This window comes from Epinephelus fuscoguttatus, linkage group LG4, assembly GCF_011397635.1.
Source record: "Epinephelus fuscoguttatus linkage group LG4, E.fuscoguttatus.final_Chr_v1".
NCBI lineage: Eukaryota > Metazoa > Chordata > Actinopteri > Perciformes > Serranidae > Epinephelus > Epinephelus fuscoguttatus.
Window position 1 is genome coordinate 19,964,006 of NC_064755.1, and position 19,888 is coordinate 19,983,893.

The following is a 19,888-nucleotide window of genomic DNA, read 5'->3' on the forward strand; positions in this document are numbered from 1 at the left end:
AGAGTTCATATCCTTTACTTAAGTAAAAGTACTAAAATCACACTGTAAAAATCAGGAAAATGTATTTCAGTATGCCTTTTAAAAGTGAAAGTACTCAGTGCAGAAAAAAATCAAATCAGTTTAATGGAATAAAATGATATATCTCAGAATATGATTTAAACAATTATCAAAATAGTTGCCAATGAATTTTCAAATCATTCAACTAATCGTTCTAGCTGCACTTGTGTATTTTAATATGGTTTGTGTGCAAAACATATCAATTTCTGAAGTAACTGGTACCAAAAATTATCCAAAAAAATGCAGCGGAGTCAAAAGTACAAGATTTCTGTCTGAAGTGTGGTGGAGTAGAAGTAGAAAGAAGCCCTGAAGAAAAAAATGTGAAGTGAAACAAACATACCTCAAATTTGTACTTCAGTGCAGTATTTGAGTAAATGTACTTAGTTACATTCCACCACTGAGGGTAACCAAGTAGATTCAAGCATTATAGTCACACAAGACATGTACATAGCGAGAGTGGACGCAATCTTTGCAAAGCTCCAAGTTCAACCCATTTACAAAACCTTGGGACCCAGTTACATTGAGCATAGTGTTAGTTCCGGCAGAACTTGATGTCAAGCTCAGCTCACGTCCCAGCTACATCAGCTGATCTCAAACAGTCAATCAACTGATGGAGCAGCTGACTAATGAAAGGTAGTCAGCTAATAGATCACATGATTCATTTCTATGCAACCACCTGGCAAAGAGCCATACTGCCAAATATAATACTGCAAATGGACACAAAGTGTTCTTTGACTAAAGTGTTCCTGACTAAACTATAATCGTTACTACTAAAAAAAAAAAAAAAAAGGTGTTATACTTAGAACAATCCACTCAGTAGCTCAGAGACAAAACAGTGTCAGGCTGTTATCATATGTATCGATGTTGACAAAAGGGCCATGTTTCTGCAAGACAAATACAACTGTTAATAGAGAGGTCTGTAAGTTTTCCTGAATAACTGGTACATCTTGTTTGGAAAGGCACGCTGAAAACTTTCATCACTGACTAAAACACTGCATGTAGGTGGCTGCTGTTGTTCCCAGTGCAGAAATATTAGTGTAAGAGCAAGAAAAAAAAACACACAGTCCATTACTGTGTAGGCTGTGCCTGTGATAATAGGCCACAACTGCATCTGGTTGGATCGTTTTCTCTGATACACCAGAGAGCGTCCAAAATACAGAAGCCAGAAAGTTACATAACGTGAAGTATAACAAAACATATGTCCTGGTAAAGGCCCATGCATTACTCTACTTTATTTTCTTGGCAAAAACAAGAAACAGATTTGAAATTAAGTAATCTGTGAGTTTGGCTACCCTAAAAAGCAGATGGCTGTGAAAAAACAACATATATATACACGTAGCTTTTGAAGTGAAGAACTTTTTGTTATTTGTGTTTTTATGTTTGGAGTGTGTAGGAGCCAGAAGAGTCCAGAAAATAATACATAATTTCTCACATCTTGTGTGCAGTGGCAGCATTTGAGTAAAAAACACGCTGTAATTCAGGGGGAATGTGGCTAACAGTTTGTGCCCTTGTGCATGATATACTGATGATGTCCAATAGTCAAAGAGGAGTAGGATAATAACTTGTTTGATTAATGAGTGTTTGGTACAGTACTTTAAGAACTGGGAGTGGCTTCTTTAGATGAATGTCAGTATGCAGCTTTTATATTGTTGTTGGACTGCTGTGACCCCTGGAATGGCGACCTCCATGTCTGAGATATTTGCCTTTAGACAAAGAGGCTCAAGCAGTGCTGCCTAGTCTGTCATTATATCGCCAAAAGTGAAGATCAGCCTGACTGCCAATGAACGCCACTGTGCATGTAAATAACACCTGAGAAGCCCCGTGTGGAAAATATAATGATGCTTTGCATGCGAGTCACATTGTTGCGCTCTTTTGATGGATCGTTCGGGAACTCTTTATGCGATTATGGAAACAGGAGCTTAACTGAATAAATAATTAATTAACAGACTGTGTGGGACATGACAGGAACAGATGGCATTGTTTTGGTTTTGCTCTAGTCACAAGAGACTGATAACTTTTCATGGGGTCTACAAAATGTTAAAAATTATGTGCATGATTTTGGTGTATGAGAGTTTTATTTTAATAAAAATTAGGTTTGGTACCAGAAAGCACACCAGCAATGACAGAATCTCGTTCTGAAAGCATGATCTCTCATAAAACAAAGACCTGATAAGGAGCAAATGTTTACACAGCTGGTTTTGATTGTGATTTCACAGCCTTCTCTTTGGTTCCCTGGTGCTGTCGCTGAGCCTCGTGGATATCCTGTGGATCTGGTATGTATGAGGTCTCACAACAAGCCCAGCCCTGAGGAGGAAATATATACCAACAGCCCATGCTGGATCTTGTTGTAAAGTCACAAAGCTGCCACAGTAATATGAGAGCCTTCACAGGTGTACCTGAGCACAAAGCTAAAAGGTAACTACCTGTCTCCACAGCAACAGAGGGAGAACAACAATGGTGCTTGACTGTCCTGGTAAATGAGAGTCCCCAGGTGAGTAATGAAGGAAATACCATACCAGGGCATTTCCTTTTGTGGTTTTCATCTGAAAAGACACTGTTGCAAACACACTTTTAAAACTCACAGGTGAAGACTCAAAATGCCTTAATTCCAAAGTGACAGAAGTCACTTTTCACCATGTATAAAATGGAATCCAGCCCCCTACAAATGTACAATTTTGATGTACCGGTATAAGCACTTCACTGGAGCTTTTCCATCTTATGCCACTTTACATCCACTATATTTGTCAGACAGTTGTAGCTACTAGTTAGTGATTAGTTATGTAAGATGTTCTGAATCAGTCCACATCAGTTAATTCCGGCACTGAATTCAGTGCCAGACCCAGAACATTTGGTGCCCTACACATGACATTATCATGATGCCCCTCCTCCAGGTGGCACCCACTGCAGTTTCCTATGTACCCTGTAAGGTAGATTGGTTTGTGTTTACTTTAAGTCCAGGCTCAAAACCTACTTCTATTCATTAGCGCTTGAGTCCCACTGAGGTGGTTTTCCCTGATGCGTGCCTGTGTGTGTGTGTCTCTAAATGTGTGAGCTGTGTACCTGACAGTTATGTCACCTCTTATGTATGTGTTTTTAGCATTTTATACCTTTTGTACAGCACCTTGGTCAACGTGAGTTGTTTCTAATGTTCTTCATAAATACATTTGAGTTGAGTTGAGTTGAGTACTGGCATTGTATGTTTGTAGAACTGTATGACTGTATGTTTTATCCAGTGTAACCTTGTGTAGCCCTGTCCAGTGTACAGTGCCTTGCAGAAGTATTCATACCCCTTGAACTTTTCCACATTTTGTCACATCACAAGTACAATCTTGAATGTATTTTGTTGGGATTTTATGTGATAGACCAACACAAAGTAGTGCATTATTGTGAAGTGGAAAGAAAATGATACATGGTGTACTATATACATACTATCCTATGAGTTTTTTCCGTGATTTTTGACAACATACATACTACAACGTTTTTTCGCAATTTTGACGTCATACTTTACCATAACCTTTTTTCGCTATTTTTGACGATTAAACTATGACGTTTTTTCGCGTTTATTGACAACATACTATACTGTGACAGGTTTTTTTTTGTTTTGCGATTTTTGACAACATACCATTCTATGACTTTTCATAGACACACTATGACTTTTTTCATAATTTTTGATGAAATACTATACAATGACATGTTTATGTGATTTTTAAAGACATACTAAACTATGAAGTTTTTTGCAAGTCTTTGGTGAAGCTGCAAGTCTTTTGGGGTATGTCTCTACCAGCTCTGCGCAGCTAGAGTCTCCAATCTTTTCATTCCACTTCACAATTATAGGCTACTTTGTGTGGGTCTATCACATAAGGGGTATGAACACTTTTGCAAGGCACCGTATCTAGTCTTTTGGTTTCCTAAACTATAAATTTAAACTATAATGATACCACATGTTTATGAGTCACCCATTACATAAGGTTTTCAAGGGCTTTATGGTTAACAAATAATGTCATAATCCTTTGTAAACCATTAGAAACCAGCAGAGCTACTGTTGGGTAGCTATGTTGTTAAAAAAAAATCCCTCAGACTAGTGTTTAGTCTGTTTCTTAACAGCACAGATACAAATGTTGGTAATCCATCAGTAGATACTCATGAGTTTCTCACTTTATAATGAGCCATCAAGTCTGCAGCTATAAATTCCAATATGTCATTAGTAAAGTGTTTTTAATCCATCAAGTCTGCAGTTTTAAATGTTAAATAGGTTGTTAATGAATGGATTTGGCCCCGAGTAAGTGGTCAATGGTCCAACCAGCCAAAGTGATTTTTCACAATTTGGCAAGCAGAAAGTTGTTGTCAGATGCTGGCCTGTCAAACCTCACTAATGATTCATGAAGTGTTAATAAAGCAATTTATTACACCTTGAAAGTATTTAGAAAGAATGGCTCATTAGAAAGTGTTACCAGAGACGTACATGAGATATGCTTGTATAAGTATTCTAGTATTCTTAAGTACTCTTTGCTGAGGTTTAACCATCTAACAGTGAGCCAACAACATTAAAATGCTTGACAAAAGCCTGTGTGTGTGTGTGTGTGTGTGTGTGTGTGTGTGTGTGTGTGTGTGTGTGTGTGTGTGTGTGTGTGAGGAGAGCCACAGGATGAAAATGTAGCCAAATAAAGCAGAGATGGAGACTGACATGCTCTGACTCCTCTCTTCCTTATATGGCAATGGAGCACCAGGGGAAGGGCGGGGCTGGCGCGTAAACGTCATCAACGTGCTGCGGACACCCGGAAGCGTAGCAAGATGAAACATGTTTGGCTGAAGTTAGCGGTGTTTGTGACCAAGTAGAGTAAAATTTAACTACATATTCTCCATACTAAGTAACGCCGTTTAGTCTATCACGCCTTGAAGATGAGTGAGAGTGAAAAAGAAAAGGTAAGGCAACAGCAGTTAGCTACGTAGCATCTTTAGCTTAGCAGATTTCATTAGAAAAGCATTAACTCTTAGCATTTCTGTCATTCTGAGCCCCTGTCACCTACCTTTCTCTTTAACCCAGGACCCTGCAGCATTGAAGGAGGAGGGGAACACGCTTTTCAAGGCAGGAGACATACAGGGAGCTATCTGCTGTTACACCAAAGCATTAAAGCTGAGTGACAACCAAGAAGAGAGTGCTGTGCTTTATCGCAACCGCTCTGCATGCTACCTGAAACAGGAGGAGTACAGCAAAGCAGAGGCTGATGCCTCTAAAGGTGGGATATAGCACAGTCTAGATTATTGTAGGGTTTATACATCACTGAGCCCAAAGACACGTTTTAATCTTAGTTTAAATTAAGGGGCATTTAATATAAATACACACTGAAGCTTACTTTTACCTGGATTGCAATCTGTCCATATATTTACTGGTTTAAATCTATAGAGTGTAACTTACACCTTACCAGGATCCTGAATGACATGCGATTAGGGATGCTGTAAGTGTTTCATTTAAAATGCTCAGCAGCAGCTATTTTCCATTGACAGAGACACTCATGATGATCTATAGACCCTTGGGTTAATAATTTAACTGAGAAACCCTTTCAACACACAACACACACCCACCAACTGTCTTATCTTAAAGGAAAGAAACTATTTACAGCTGAGGTAAAAACAAAAACTATTTAGTGTATTGAAACATGAACTGTCACTCTGACTGGATTAAAGGAATACTTCACCCACAAAATAACCACTTATATATCAATTATTAATGCTTTGTTACATTGAATTTGTGAAGAAAATTTTTTTCTTGCATGCACCCGGTAAATGAAGGATCCAAAAATGGCAAACATTACTTAATTGTCGTCAAGGGGAACCAGGTTTAACAACAGCAAAACTAGCCAAAATCAAAACATCTAATACAACATATAAACCCAGTTTCATGTATGCAGTCGCATGCTCAGTGCTTCCAAAGCAAATGCCTTGCCTTGTCTTCAGCCCTTTCTGAAAGGGACGAAAAGTGAAGGCACAGACAAGTTTCACTTTTAGTCCCAGTCAGAAAGGGCTGAAGATAAGGCAATGCAATGTGTTTTGGAAGAACTGAGCACGCAACTGGATAAATGACACTTGGATGATGCTGCGTGAGTTGTGTTAGAGTTTGTGAACAGATGTTTTGATAAAGTTTTGGTGTTGTTAAAAGTTTAATTAACTCATCAACAATGTATGCATGGCATGCAAGAAAAATGTCTTGGTTTCAAGGTAACACAGCGCGACTAACTATAATATAAATGGTCGTTCTGTGGGTGAAAACTTCCTTAAAGAGTTATGGATGTGTGTGCACAGTTATATTAAACGCCATGTCTGTCACTCTTCAGCTCTCGATACAGACCCAGGTGATGTTAAAGCCAGGTTCCGGAGAGCTCAGGCTTACCAGAAACTCGGTCGGCTTGATCAGGCATTTCTGGATACTCAGAGGTGTGCACAGCTGGAACCCAAAAACAAAGCCTTCCAGGATCTGCTTAGACAACTGGGAGCACAGATCCAACACAAGGTGATGTGTTTTTGTTTTATTTTTTTTTTAATAAAGTAAATGAAAGGTCACGGAGATTTGTCTTGTATTTTAAACAGTGCCCTGAAAAAACTCTTGCTAATTAACATCTTCTCTCTTAACCACGTAGTCGGCGCAATTAAACTCCACAGATGCTCGTGTGCAGCAGATGTTTTCCCTTCTCTTAGATGCATCTGCAAAAGACTCAGATCGACAAAAAGTAAGGGTCACTCAAAAGGCAGGAACATATCAAACTGCTGGAATCTGTTCTTTTATTATGTGTTTGACTTGTGTTCATTGTATCTTGATCTATCTGCAAAATTGTAATACACCAAAATTATATGATCCATAATTAATTTCAGGCTGCTCAGAATCTAGTGGTGTTATCTCGAGAGGACGCAGGAGCTGAGCAGATCTTCCGTAACGATGGAGTGAAGCTGATTCAGAAACTTCTTCAGTCAAAGCAGGAGGATATTGTCCTCTCTGCCCTGAGGACCCTGGTAGGGCTGTGCACAGGACACCAGTCCAGAGTAAGTGTGACATTCATTACACCATCTTTAAAATCCCTTTTCTCACTGATATGCAAACTTGCATTCACTTTTTTGGGAAAACCTAGGTAAAACAGTGAGTGCATCCATAGTGATGGCATCCGTATTTGTATTTTAATTTCTATGCATTTCAGTTTCCATTTATTGTTAAGTCTGCTGTAGTACACTTCATCAACAGCCATGTCTGTCAGAGGCGTCATTCACCCTGCTCGTAAAACTTGCAAATGGCTTTGTTGCTTTTTATTGCTAACATCCACTGTCCTGTTCCCAGACTATGGCTATCGTGAATGAGTTGGGGATGGAGCAGCTGTGTGCCGTAATGGGATCAGGAGCCTCCGCTGTGTCTCTGGCTGCCTGCCACCTGCTGCAAGTGATGTTTGAGGCTCTGACGGAGGGCATGAAAAAAGAGATCAGAGGGAAAGATGAAGCCATACTTCCTGGTGAGTCTGGACTCTTGATCATGTTTGTGTTTGGACTTGGCCACACATGAAAGTTTAGCAATAAAAAATGCTTTTTTGTGTGTGTATCAGCTCTCTGTCCTTTGCTTTGAATGACAATTGACTTTCTGAATCTATCACAGAACCTTCCAAGGAGCTACGCTCAATGTTACGCCACCTCTTGGAAATGATGCAAGCATCTAATGTGTCGGGGCCGGGCAGAGACAGTGCCATCAACCTCCTGGTCAAACAAGTTCCCCGCAAGTCCTTCAAAAACCCAGATAACTCCCTCACGTTATGGGTGATAGACCAGGGTATGAAACACACCTGCACATAATGAAACAGACATAGACCTGCTGCCAAACACACCCAGTTCAGTTTTTAGTACAGTTGCACTACTATAGAAAGGAGAAGGAAGTGTTCATTCTAGGCCTCAGCTATTTCTAGCCCATTTCAGACATTCTGGCACCAGTTTTATTTGTTGTTTACTCCAGCCAGATTAATGAATGATTAATGCTCTCCTGTAGGCCTGAAGAAAATCCTTGAGGTAGCCGGGACAGTCCCTGAGCTTTTAGAGGGACCACCTCTCACAGACAACTCCCACATGAGCTGCTCTGTCCTGCTTAGCAAACTCTACGACGACCTAAAGAGCGACAAAGAGAGGGACAACTTCGTCAAGCTGTGTGAAGAATATGTACAGTGAGTTTCTGTTACATGAGCATCTTCACACTGCAATAACTTAAGTACACACAAAAAAAAATACTTATCACAGGCCATAAGATGAAGAATGGTGTTCTTTTACAAACTTTTTTATCTGACGTTTTTCTGATTAGGCAACATTTTAACCGACAAGGCCTAGATAGCAAGCTACGAGCCATCCAGACAGTATCAGTGCTCCTCCAAGGACCGAGCGACGTGGGTAACAGAACTCTGGAGATGTCAGGGATGATGGATGCTGTGATCTCTCTGTGTGCCTCCGAAGATGTAATTCACCAGCAGGTAGCGGTTGAGACTCTCATCCATGCTGCAGGCAAGGCCAAGAGAGCCTCCTTCATCACAGCCAACGGCGTCGCTCTCCTGAAGGATCTCTACAAGAAGAGCGAGAATGACAGGATACGTGTGAGAGCCCTGGTGGTGAGTGCTGCAGCGAAGCACGTATATTTATCTCAGACAGGTGGAGGAGTGAACATCTATAAATAAAGATAAATGAACTATGGTTTCTGATGATAATTATACAGGGTCTGTGCAAGCTTGGATCAGCAGGAGGGACAGACTTCAGCATGAAGCAGTTTGCCGAAGGATCCACGCTAAAGCTTGCCAAGCAGTGCAGGAAGTATGTTTGCCCGTATTAAATCTTTGGCATGAGGTAGATTAAGAGAAATGTGTCATGCCTGATCCACATTGTTGCATAACCAGATTGGTTCCTTGGATTCAAAATAAGAAGCAAGCCGTTTCTCTTTCTCTTTTAGGTGGCTGTGTAATGAGTCTCTGCCGGCAACCTCCCGCCGGTGGTCTGTGGAGGGCCTCGCCTACCTCACTTTTGATGCTGATGTGAAGGAGGACTTAGTGGAAGACAAGAATGCTCTCCTCGCCATGTTTGAGCTGGCAAAGGTTTGACTGATGTTTGTAATTAGAGGTTTTAATACTTGTGACAAGGGGACACTACAGAGCAATCATGAAGCCAGATTCCTCCCAGAAGAGCATCTCAGTGGTTTTGATGTTTGCTTTTGTGTAGTATTTGAAACCACGACACAAACACTTTTATGGTTTTGACAGTGTTGTTTTACTTTGTGTTTCCTGCAGTCTGAGGATAAAACAGTGCTCTTTGCTGTGGGCTCCACCTTAGTAAATTGCACCAACAGCTATGATGTGGAGAAGCCAGACCCTCAGATGGTAGAGCTGGCCAAGTATGCAAAGCAGCATGTGCCCGAGGAGCATCCCAAGGTACTATTTTAATTTTTGTGTATTCATGCTGAGCAATATTTGCTGCATACTAGGCTTGGATGGCATCCATTTTTTCATACCCTCATGCCTTCCTAAAACATTTCACCGGGGTAGACACTTTGACTCCCTGTGTAAAACTAAAAAAAAAAAAAAGTTAAAGCATAGTTTTCTACATGCCACAAACTTATGAAAGGAAATATTCTTACACCTATTTTTCTTGCTAAACAGAAAATACAGCTGTACACTTCCTGAATTCAAGTTTCTTTCTTTTACCGAACTAAGACTCATTTAATTCACAGTCAGATCTGAAAATATGCAGCCTTTACAGGCTGTTTCTCCCCACTGTCTCTTTCTGCTGTTGCTGTTTTTATTAGTCCGGTAATGTTATCGGCACCACTCATAGTTGCAGCCATTCTCAGCTGAGACTGACCTCTGGTGGCGCATGTTGTGCACTACATCATCTCTGTACAGCATCTCCTTGTCAGTTTAATAAAAAGAGCAGTCCCTGTATTTGTTTCGGTGTTAAAAATCATACCTTCAGGATTTTTAAATACCCTGATAATACCTTGATACCGCCCAAGTCTACTGCACACCACATTACTTCAATGCTGAACAGAGACTTTACTACTTTTACATGCATTTTTTTTCTTTAGCGATTGTTTGACATGAACTTGTCTGTCTTGTCATGTGTCAGGATGCACAGTCCTACGTGGAGAAGCGTCTTGTGAAGCTGCTGGAGGCTGGTGTGGTGTCTGCGTTGGTGTGTATGGTCAAACAGGAGAGTCCTGCCCTCACCGAGGCTTGCAGAGAATGTATTGCCAGGTAGGACAACAGCAGTGACTCTTTTTCACTCAGCGTTCTCTCTGTAGATTCTGTGTTAATTGCATTCCTCATGGCAGGGTCTTCTTGGCTTTGGTGGAACGACAGGAAGACAGAGGCACGGTGGTGGCACAGGGTGGAGGAAAGGTAGAGCACCCTGATAACTATACTTATTTTAGCCTGTACACCATTTAGCCTAAGCACTTTGCTTTAATGGCTTAAATGATTCATGATGACTGTTTTCCTCCGCAGGCTCTGATCCCACTGGCATCTGACAACACAGACATAGGTAAAATCAAAGCAGCACAAGCCCTCGCAAAAATCGCCATCACATCAAACCCAGAGATTGCCTTCCCAGGAGAAAGGGTGAGATTTGCATGCTGGTAAAAGCCGCTTCGGTTTAAAAAGAAAAGTGCTTTTACTATTTAACCTTGTCTCACTTTTTGTTGTCAGATCTATGAGATGGTGCGCCCCCTTGTCAGTCTTCTGAGTCTTGAATGCACCCTGCTGCAGAACTTCGAGGCACTCATGGCTCTTACCAACCTGGCCGGCATCAGTGATAGACTAAGGTTGGCCACTAGGGGGAGTCTTTCCTAAGAATACATGTACAGTGCTGTTTTTAGGACTTTGAGGATGCAAGTATTTTAAGTCTGAATGATGACCTCAAAAGCATGTTAATAGTTTGACAGTGTTAATACTGTTTTTTTTAACATAGCTGAGGTCATGTCCTGTCAGTGTGCAGGCATTTAAACCTTTTAAGATGTACAACAATGCCTTCCTGATTTTGTCTTTATTGATCATAGATTTTATCAGGTCAAAGCTTCACACTTGAATGAAAGTCTACAGTTTTCCTTTCATGATTTATCTTTCATCATGACATTCCAGTTTTGTATCTGTGTTCAGAGTATCTGAAGTGTGTTGTCTTACAGACAAAAGATCATAAAAGAGAAGGCAGTCCCAAAAATTGAAGGCTACATGTTTGAGGAGCACGACCTGGTCCGAGCTTCTGCCACAGAGTGCATGTGTAATCTGGTTTTAAGCACAGAGGTACGGCACATATTAATACATGACTGTATGGCACAAATACTATGAAAAGTAGACGTAAACATGTGTGTGTTTGGTGTGTCCTCAGGTGCAGAAGCTGTACCTGGCCACAGGAAATGATCGCCTGAAGCTGCTTGTGCTCTACAGTGGAGAGGAGGACGAGAGGCTGCGGAGAGCTGCTGCAGGAACTCTGGCCATGCTGACCGCGGAGCAGCCTGAGCTCTGCGCCCGCATACCTGGAACAGTAAGCAGACCACTGCAGCAGCTCGCTGTCCCCACACATTCATCAACTCTGTGGCACACTAAAATAATTTTTTATTCGTTTTAGCTCACATTACATCTTGTTGTCCTCTTTTCTCAGACGACCCACTGGCTAGAGATCATACAGTCGCTATTGCTCTGTGACATACCCGACCTGCGCCACCGTGGAGTGGTCATAGTGCGGAACATGATGGAGGCAGAGAAGAGTCTGGCCGAGACGCTCATGGAGAGCGAGGCTCTGGAGATTCTTTCTGTCTTGGCAAAGGGAGGAGAGGGCACGCCGGAGCCTGTTTCTAAGATAGCTCAGAGCTGTCTGGACAAGGCGGTGGAGTACAGCATCATCATGAGCAGGGAAGGGACGGAGAAGGGCAAAGGAACTGAACCCTGAAAAGACAGCTGCAGCGTGTGGATTTGCCCTCTGGCAATGTTAAAGTGCTTTGAGTATTAAGTGGGACCAGTGAAGTCATTTCACTCTTGCAGGAAAATCAGTTTTGGTCTGGATGGATATGAGCTGGTCCTGACATGCTTGTGTCTTAACCAAAAACTGTGAGAAGCAATAAATAAATAAATGAATGAAGAAAAGTAGTAAATGAAAACCAGTGGATCCTCACAGAAGTGGTTTGCTGTTTCACATTGCTTTTCCACTGATTGTATTTATCTCAATTATACTGTATCTCCCTCTACTGAAAGTGTTTGTTTGACTTGGAGATCAGTAAGGCTACTTTACACAAGTATCGCTATTTCCTCATATTTGCAAATATTTTGTTTCGTATCCTTTGTTTATTCCCCAAAATACACTGTCTTTATTTTTCATTTTGTACACTACTATACTCAGTGTGAATTCTAATTCAGCAGCTTTCAGCGTGTGCACACATTTTCTGCAGGTAACTCATTTTCTAGTAATTGTTTTTATAAAATTTTCCCATTTCATACACATAATTGTGTGCTTTTTGTTTTTAATGTCAATTATTATCACCACTCCACTACATTTCCAGTGTCTTACTTGTATGGTTTGTCATGTTTTGACTAAACACATGGGAAATAAATAAAATCTCAGACTTTCCCTGAATTATATTGTCATGTCCGAGTTCACCCATCTTCACTGTCAAGTCATTTTGTAACAATACTATAGTTCTCGGGTTCTTTATTTGTGCATACGATAAAATAAAACAAAGAGAGAAAATTAAAAAGACAGCTGTAGACTTGTATTGCCAATTTACAACCAGACATATTTTAAAAATAATATTTTAATTTAACTTTAATTAAATAATAATTTTATTTTAATAATACATCTTTTTTTAAAATAGAGAAAATATTCAAAAGAACTAAAACTAAATTGAAAAAAAAACATGGAGGAAAGAAATAAAAGAATTTACAACAGGACAAATATTTTTAAAATAATATTTTTAATTCATTTTAATTAAATACTAATAATTTTATTATTTCTTTTAAATAGAGAAAATATTCCAAAGAAGTCAAACTAAATTAAAAAACACCATGGAGGAAAAAATAAAATATAATTCCCCAAAAGGAAATACCAGAGAGCAAAAAAATAAAATAAAACAAGAACAAGATTCACAATTTTATATATATATGTATATTCATGTATCATAACTCATTTGCGTGGTACTTAAAATCTTTTTTGAAAATCAGAAATGAGGAATGACTGCGCGATACTGCTGCGCATGTGCAGTACACCCCGGTGCTCCATACACCAGTGTTCAAACTGTGCGAACAACTGCGTCGCCCGGTTCAGCAGCGTAAACAGAGGTTCAGCGTTTCCAATGCGGTGGTTCGGATTTGGCTTCAACGCTTTTGGACAGATATTCGTCCCCGATAAATTAATTAAAGGAGAGTGCAGCGACCCTGTAAAGGAGGTTAAAGTGAGTAGTCCAACAGAGCTTAATGGTCAGGTGGACAGAAGTGGAGGCTGCTTTGATACTGATTTTCAAATTAGAGCAAGTTGGAGTCGAAGAGCATCTGTGTATTTGGATGGTGAGTCTGTCCAAGATAAAAGAGCTCTGGTTGAACACTTAGCAGAAATAGAAAGCGTCTTTCATGCCACACTCATGACATAAATATTAACTGGTTTATTCATCATGTTCTCTTTCTGTGTCTGTCTGTCTGTCTGTAGGTGACAGCTGTGTGTGCCTGGCAGGTTTCGTCTCCACTGAGTCATGTGGCACTCCTCTGAAAGAGAGCCGGGGCTGTAAGGATGCCATCATCAGTGAGTCCTTCCTGACCCTCGCTTTCTCAGACAGAGTTGAGTCCTGGGATCTGCAGAAGGAAGAGAAGACTCTAACATGGAGCATGGAAATAAAAACACACTCAGACAGCTCAGGTAATGTATATCCTAATACAGCGGTGGAGGATAATTAAGTACATTTACTTAAGTACAATTTTGAGGTACTTGTACTTTGCCTGAGTATTTCCATTTGTTGCTACTTTATATTTCTACGTCACTACATCACAGAGGGAAATATTGTACTTTTTACTGCACTACATACACCGATCAGCCGAAACGTCAAAACCACTGTCAGGTGAAGTGAATAACATTGATCACTTTGTTACAATGGAGTGTTCTGCTGGGAAACCTTTGGTCTTGGCATTCATATGGATGCCTCTTGACACGCTCTACCTGCCCAAACACGGTTGCAGATCAAGTACCCCGCCTCATGGCTACAGCACTGTAGATGGCAGACTACTCAACAATGGCTCAAGGAACATAACAAAGAGCTCTAGGCGTTCACCTGGCCTCAAATTCCCCAGATCCCAGTCTCATTGAGCATCCGTGGGACCTGCCAGTACCCCACCTCACAACCCACAAAACATATAGGATCTGCCGCCAATTCCCTGGTGCCAGACTCCACAAGACACTCCTCAGAGGTCTGTGTCCATGCCTCAGCAGGTCAGAGCCAAGTTTGATCCAAGGAGGCCCCAACAGGGTTTGGGGGTGCGGTGCTTGGTCTTAAACTGTGTTTAGGTGGGTGGAGTGCATCAAGTTGCATCCATGAATGCCAGGACTAAACGTTTCCCAACAGAACATTGCATTGTGACAAGATGATCAATGTTTTTCACTTCACCTGGTTTTGGTTAATCAGTACATACTCCACTACACCACAGGGGGGAATATTGTACTTGCAACTGCATTAGCCTACATATATTTTACAGCTATAGTTTCTCTGAATCATTATGTATTGTTATAGACTAAAGGCCGACATCCCTTGGAGAGACCCTGAAGTCACACCTATAGAAAGCTCCATAATTAAACACTCTGAAAGGGGTCATTTTGCATTGTGAGGAATTTCACTTTTGCTACTTTTAGTACATTTTGCAGGTAATACTTGAGTACTCAAGTAGAATTTTTAACACGGGCTTTTACTTGTAGAAGAGTACTTTTACAGTGTGCTATCAGTAGTCTTACTTGAGAACCAAATCTGAGTACTTTGAGTATTTCCACTACTATCCTAACTTCTTTGACAGCTTCTAGAAGTTGAATGTGTTAATTGAATAAACCATACTCTTCTTGTTGCCTTGCAGGACCCCCTTTGAATCTCCCATTGGTCCCTGGTGGTTACATAGCCACAACACCGCCCCTCTACCGCTCCTTATCACCACACCTGAGAGCCAAGAGTCTGGCACTGAGTGCAGAGCATGCCATCCTTCTCAGTGCCTCTGGAGCTGTGTACACCTGGGGACTGGGCAGGTAGACCTCGCACATCTGTCTTTACTGGGAATCAGAGAAGTAACACCCACATGCATATCTTGATCTTATGTGTGTGCATGTGTTTATTTGTCAGCCATGGTCAGTTGGGGCACGGAGGCCTCACCTCTGAGGACGAGCCCAGGGCAGTGGAGGCACTCTGGGGGATGCCCATGAGCTGTATCGCCACAGGAAGCTGGCACTCTGTCTGTATTAGTGGTAAGTGTCACACAAGGTGTTGGCAGTGGAAAGAGTTGTACCCTCACTGTGAGGATTAAATGACCTTTTTCTTCAGACGGGGGTGACCTTTATGTGTGGGGCTGGAATGAAAGTGGGCAGCTTGGACTTCCATCACGAGGTCTGAGGAAGGCAGCAGAGCAGCAGAGTAGCCAACAAGCAGGTAAATCTGTTTCCCTATAACACTTCACCTTAAAACACAAAGTCAGTTCTTTTTACCCACCGTGCTATCTATCGACCCAGATACTTTATTGTACTTAGCTGCATTGTTTTTTTATGGCATGTATGATTGTTACAATATTCCCACTCTTAAGTATCAGCATTTCCACAGCATCTATAAAGGATGCTGATTAACTCTTAATATCAGAGATACTGTGGATTCACTCTCTTTATATCTTTTTCAAATGTGTGTTTGGCACTTGAAGCACCATAAACTCATTGCCGTCAAGCTCCATTGTACCTCAAAAAACAAATTTAAAAACTACTTAAATGTACAGACATAACTTGGAGTAAAGCATTATATCGTCATGAATGAACCACCCCTTGAACTGTTATATAATTTCATACATGTTGCCAAGTATGCTTCTCATGGTAGCCACTTAAAGTAATGACTTGAGTTGTAGTAAGTAACAACATTAACTGTGCTGAACAGGAGAACCACGCCAAGATGCCCGCACATCTCTCGCTGAAGAGCAGCAGGAGGGAGAGAAACATGAGGAGGTATTCATATCGATCCAGGCATTCCCGGCTCTGCTGGATATCACTCCATCATGTGAAATCAAGACGGTCAGCTGTGGCTGCAGACACACAGCTGTAGTAACAAGTAAGAAACCACATCTGACAAAAGCTGTGTATTGATCATTGTTATTGAATGAGTGCACATTTTCTTGGCAAACCTATGTCATTGTCTTTATCTTATATTCTTTAATTCCAGCCACAGGTGACCTCTACACGTGGGGCTGGGGTAAGTTTGAATTCGGAGCCAATAAGACCCAAACAGGGTGTCACTGGCTCTGTTGCAAAGATGTTAAATCTGTGTAGCATGTTCCCAGTATGAGTTTAATTAATCAGTACGCTTAGAGCAAAATCTAGTTATATGTTGAACTCACCCTGTCCTTTTTTCCCCATCATTTCAGGGGACTATGGCCAACTTGGACACCAGAATTTAATCAGTTCGGATGAGCCCCAGCGTGTGGAGTTCTTCAGGGAGCACCATATGTGTGTGGAGGATGTAGTGTGTGGGGCGTGGAATACTTTTGCTGCTGTCACCAAGGAGGAAGTAGCTTGACATAAAAATACTTTGAATTACCTTGAGAGACGTGGACACTGAACTTTGGACAATGTACAAGGAAGTGTAAATTTTCACAACAAAAAGACTTTAAATTAAATATATTTTGTAACAAATATAAGTCTGTCTCATTTGTCTTAAAAAAAAAAAAACAAGAAAATTTGTAAATGTATAGTTTTTGGAAATATTTTTAATTTTCTGTATAGTAATAAAAAATCACAGGTTTTATATTTGACAAACGTTGCATAAAATAGTTAAGGCAGTAAAATCCACAGCTTATATTAATTTAAGGCAAATGTCTAAAATAGTTCTAACTGAAAATTAAACACCATGTGAGAGTTATAGGTTGGTGCATTTCCACAGTCCGTTAGATGTCTTCACAGCACAATCTTGAAAGAACTGCAGACAAAACAAAAATATAACAGGCGGTTAAGACTGAACAAAACTGTGTGAAGTGTCAGTGACAACAGCGGTTAGTTTTTCACTCACCTGACAAAATCCGGCGACCTTGAAATGACGTGCTGAAACTCCGAGAGGTTCACGGTTCCATCCTTGTCGATGTCTGACTCTTCAAGAATCTGAAGAACATACAAAGGAAACAACTATTGAGCCCACTTACACATCCTTGTACCACTCTATTTTAACCATCTAGTGTGCCTCTCACATCGTCAGAGGAGAAGCCTCAGCAAACTTACATTGCTGATGAGCTGCCTCATTTCATCAGGGTTTAGTCTTGTGTCATCTGTCTCACCGGTCAGGCAGTTTACCAGCTTCTCCAGATCACCACTATCAAGAGTTCCGTCATCGTCAAAGTCTGAAAGTATCAACATGCTTATTACAGACTGATAGCCCACATGTATCAATAATAACCAGCTCGCTTTTTTTTTTTTTTTAATCAACTTCTTTACCAAAAATACGGAATGCATAGTGGGATTTGATTTCCAGAGTAGCAGAGTCGCTGAAGGCACTCAAGAGATCCAGAAAGTCCTCGAATGTGAGGCTTCCATCTTTGTGTTCAGATGTGGAGAATACATGGCAGATTCTTTTCCTGAAAGGGTTGGACTGTGACAGGAACAAGTACAAGGGTCAGCACAGATTATCAGCGCTTGAAGCACTTCCCCGAGACCATACAAAGTACAGGACAATCCTAGCCATGCCAGAACTAAGTACTCCACATAACACCACATTTCCACTGCTTTACTATCAAACAGTTTCTCACCTTGAGCTCTGGCAGAGTGAGAATCCTCTCCATGGGCACTCTGGTGTTTGGGAGGTCTTTCTCATCTTTTGTGAGCAGTTCAGTGAATCTCTTGTGAGCGCTGAACACACACACACACACACACACACACACACACACACACACACACAAAGCTTAATCATGGATCACAATAAGCGGTGCTAGATTGATTACAGTGCGTTTGTAAACTGGTAACGTGTAATGTGATATGCAGCTGATCACTTACAGAAGAATTTCTTGTTTTGTCAAGAATGTCAGTTCCTACAAGTAAAAGTGAGCATTATTAAAGTAAGTAGTCAAAGATTAAACGGGAACAATACAAATAAACAACACTGGAATACATTTATGAGTTTCATTTATTTTAAAACATCAATAGTCTGACTAACTGTAGTGATATTGGCAACATTAGCTTTTATAATGCTAATAAGCTTCATGACAAGTGGTAGTTCATTATAGATGCCATTAGCGTTATGTTTAGTTTAACGTTGTAGGAAAGACAGACCGTAAATAAACCAAACTTTACTCCTAATGACAAGGCTGTAATAGTTTTATTTTACCTGAAAACATTAGGCTAAGATAGCTACGTCACGACATGTTATTACGGTACGCAAAAACAACTGCTGTCAAAATTAGCCGCTCGGTTAACACTAACACCCATTACGATACAAAATTTGCTTTTGAAGACATTATGGGCACTTACTTGATATTCCGAGAGCAAGTCCTTCCCAAGTTGACTTGCCGTGGTGCCCATTTTCAAAACTTTGACTCGAAGGTATACTTTTGTTGTTGTAAAAAGTTATACACCGAACTATTAGTCAACAACTTTACATCGCTTACTTCCGGTATCTGGCTGGATTTCCTGTGAGCTACGTAATGGTTTCCATAGTGACGTACTTGCAAACAGCTGCCATCATGACAAAAGGACGGCAACAGGTCACAGCTAGGACTAACCTGTGGAGTTAGGACTTTTTAATCCAATTTTGACACCGTTTATATGTTAGTTGAATAAAATAAAAAAAAAGCTTAAAAGTTAAGCGTGAATGGTTGTCTGTCTCTATGTGTCAGCCCTGCGACAGTCTGGCGACCTGTCCAGGGTGTACCCTGCCCCCCCCCCCGCGATCCTCAAGAGGATGAAGCGGTTAGAAGATTAATGAATGAATGAAGCTTAAAAGTTAAAAAAAAAAAAAAAAAAAAAAAGCTCGTTAAATACTGTACATTTTTATTTCCAATTGATGTGAAATAAAAATGTACAGTAAAAAATATTTTCGTGGCATGTTTGCTTCTTTGCTTTTATTTGAGAGTAACAGCTGATAGGAGACAGGAAACAAGGAGATAGAAACAGGGGAAATGACCACCCAGTCCACATCAGGGGTGTCAAACTCATTTTAATTCATAATCCAAATACAGTCCAATATGATCTCAAGTGGGCCAGACTGGTAAAACATTTGCAGAATATCCTATAAATAACAACACCTGTGAATGTTTCCCTTTCTTTCAGTGTAAGAAGTAAGAAGTAGAAGTACTCTGAAAACGGTCATCCATTTACAAAACACATGATGAAGAGCCTGAGATTTCTTTAGAAAAATATGTCAGTTTTCCCAGATGCAGTCAGTCTGCTACTCACATGTGCATACATTTGTGTAGTGCTGGCATGACAAACCAAACTAAAGTGGAAGCTATTGAGGAAGCAGTTTTATTCATCTCCCTGTCTTACAAACCATTCATAAATCAAAGGTTTTGGTAGTGCTTTAAAAATTGTGTTCCACAAGTACAGTTTAAGATAAAAGTCTGAAGCAGATTGTTTTGCA

At 40.6% G+C, this 19,888-nt stretch overlaps 3 protein-coding genes across 3 annotated transcripts; 2 read left to right on the forward strand and 1 right to left on the reverse strand.

Annotated features, from left to right (window-relative positions):
• Positions 1-4,830: 4,830 nt before the first annotated feature.
• Positions 4,831-12,687, forward strand: unc45a (unc-45 myosin chaperone A). The gene is made up of 19 exons (XM_049575013.1): positions 4,831-4,980; positions 5,102-5,294; positions 6,390-6,565; positions 6,693-6,782; positions 6,925-7,092; positions 7,382-7,550; positions 7,691-7,861; positions 8,075-8,246; positions 8,381-8,681; positions 8,786-8,880; positions 9,017-9,158; positions 9,351-9,491; positions 10,186-10,313; positions 10,391-10,457; positions 10,563-10,676; positions 10,764-10,879; positions 11,240-11,357; positions 11,443-11,598; positions 11,716-12,687. The coding sequence occupies exons 1-19, from the start codon at positions 4,957-4,959 to the stop codon at positions 12,001-12,003; spliced, it is 2,829 nt and encodes a 942-aa protein (XP_049430970.1). The 5' UTR covers positions 4,831-4,956; the 3' UTR covers positions 12,004-12,687.
• A 547-nt stretch (positions 12,688-13,234) lies between these two features.
• Positions 13,235-16,940, forward strand: LOC125888045 (RCC1 domain-containing protein 1-like). The gene is made up of 8 exons (XM_049575219.1): positions 13,235-13,610; positions 13,750-13,956; positions 15,156-15,321; positions 15,416-15,537; positions 15,614-15,718; positions 16,208-16,378; positions 16,490-16,519; positions 16,692-16,940. The coding sequence occupies exons 1-8, from the start codon at positions 13,271-13,273 to the stop codon at positions 16,841-16,843; spliced, it is 1,293 nt and encodes a 430-aa protein (XP_049431176.1). The 5' UTR covers positions 13,235-13,270; the 3' UTR covers positions 16,844-16,940.
• Positions 16,941-17,015: 75 nt separating this feature from the next.
• Positions 17,016-19,063, reverse strand: LOC125888046 (calcium and integrin-binding protein 1-like). The gene is made up of 7 exons (XM_049575220.1): positions 18,781-19,063; positions 18,307-18,341; positions 18,063-18,162; positions 17,752-17,905; positions 17,539-17,657; positions 17,333-17,421; positions 17,016-17,242 (listed from the first exon to the last, which is right to left on the reverse strand). Exons 1-7 carry the CDS (start codon positions 18,829-18,831, stop codon positions 17,221-17,223), a joined length of 570 nt encoding a protein of 189 aa, XP_049431177.1. The 5' UTR covers positions 18,832-19,063; the 3' UTR covers positions 17,016-17,220.
• Between the last annotated feature and the right edge of the window lie 825 nt (positions 19,064-19,888).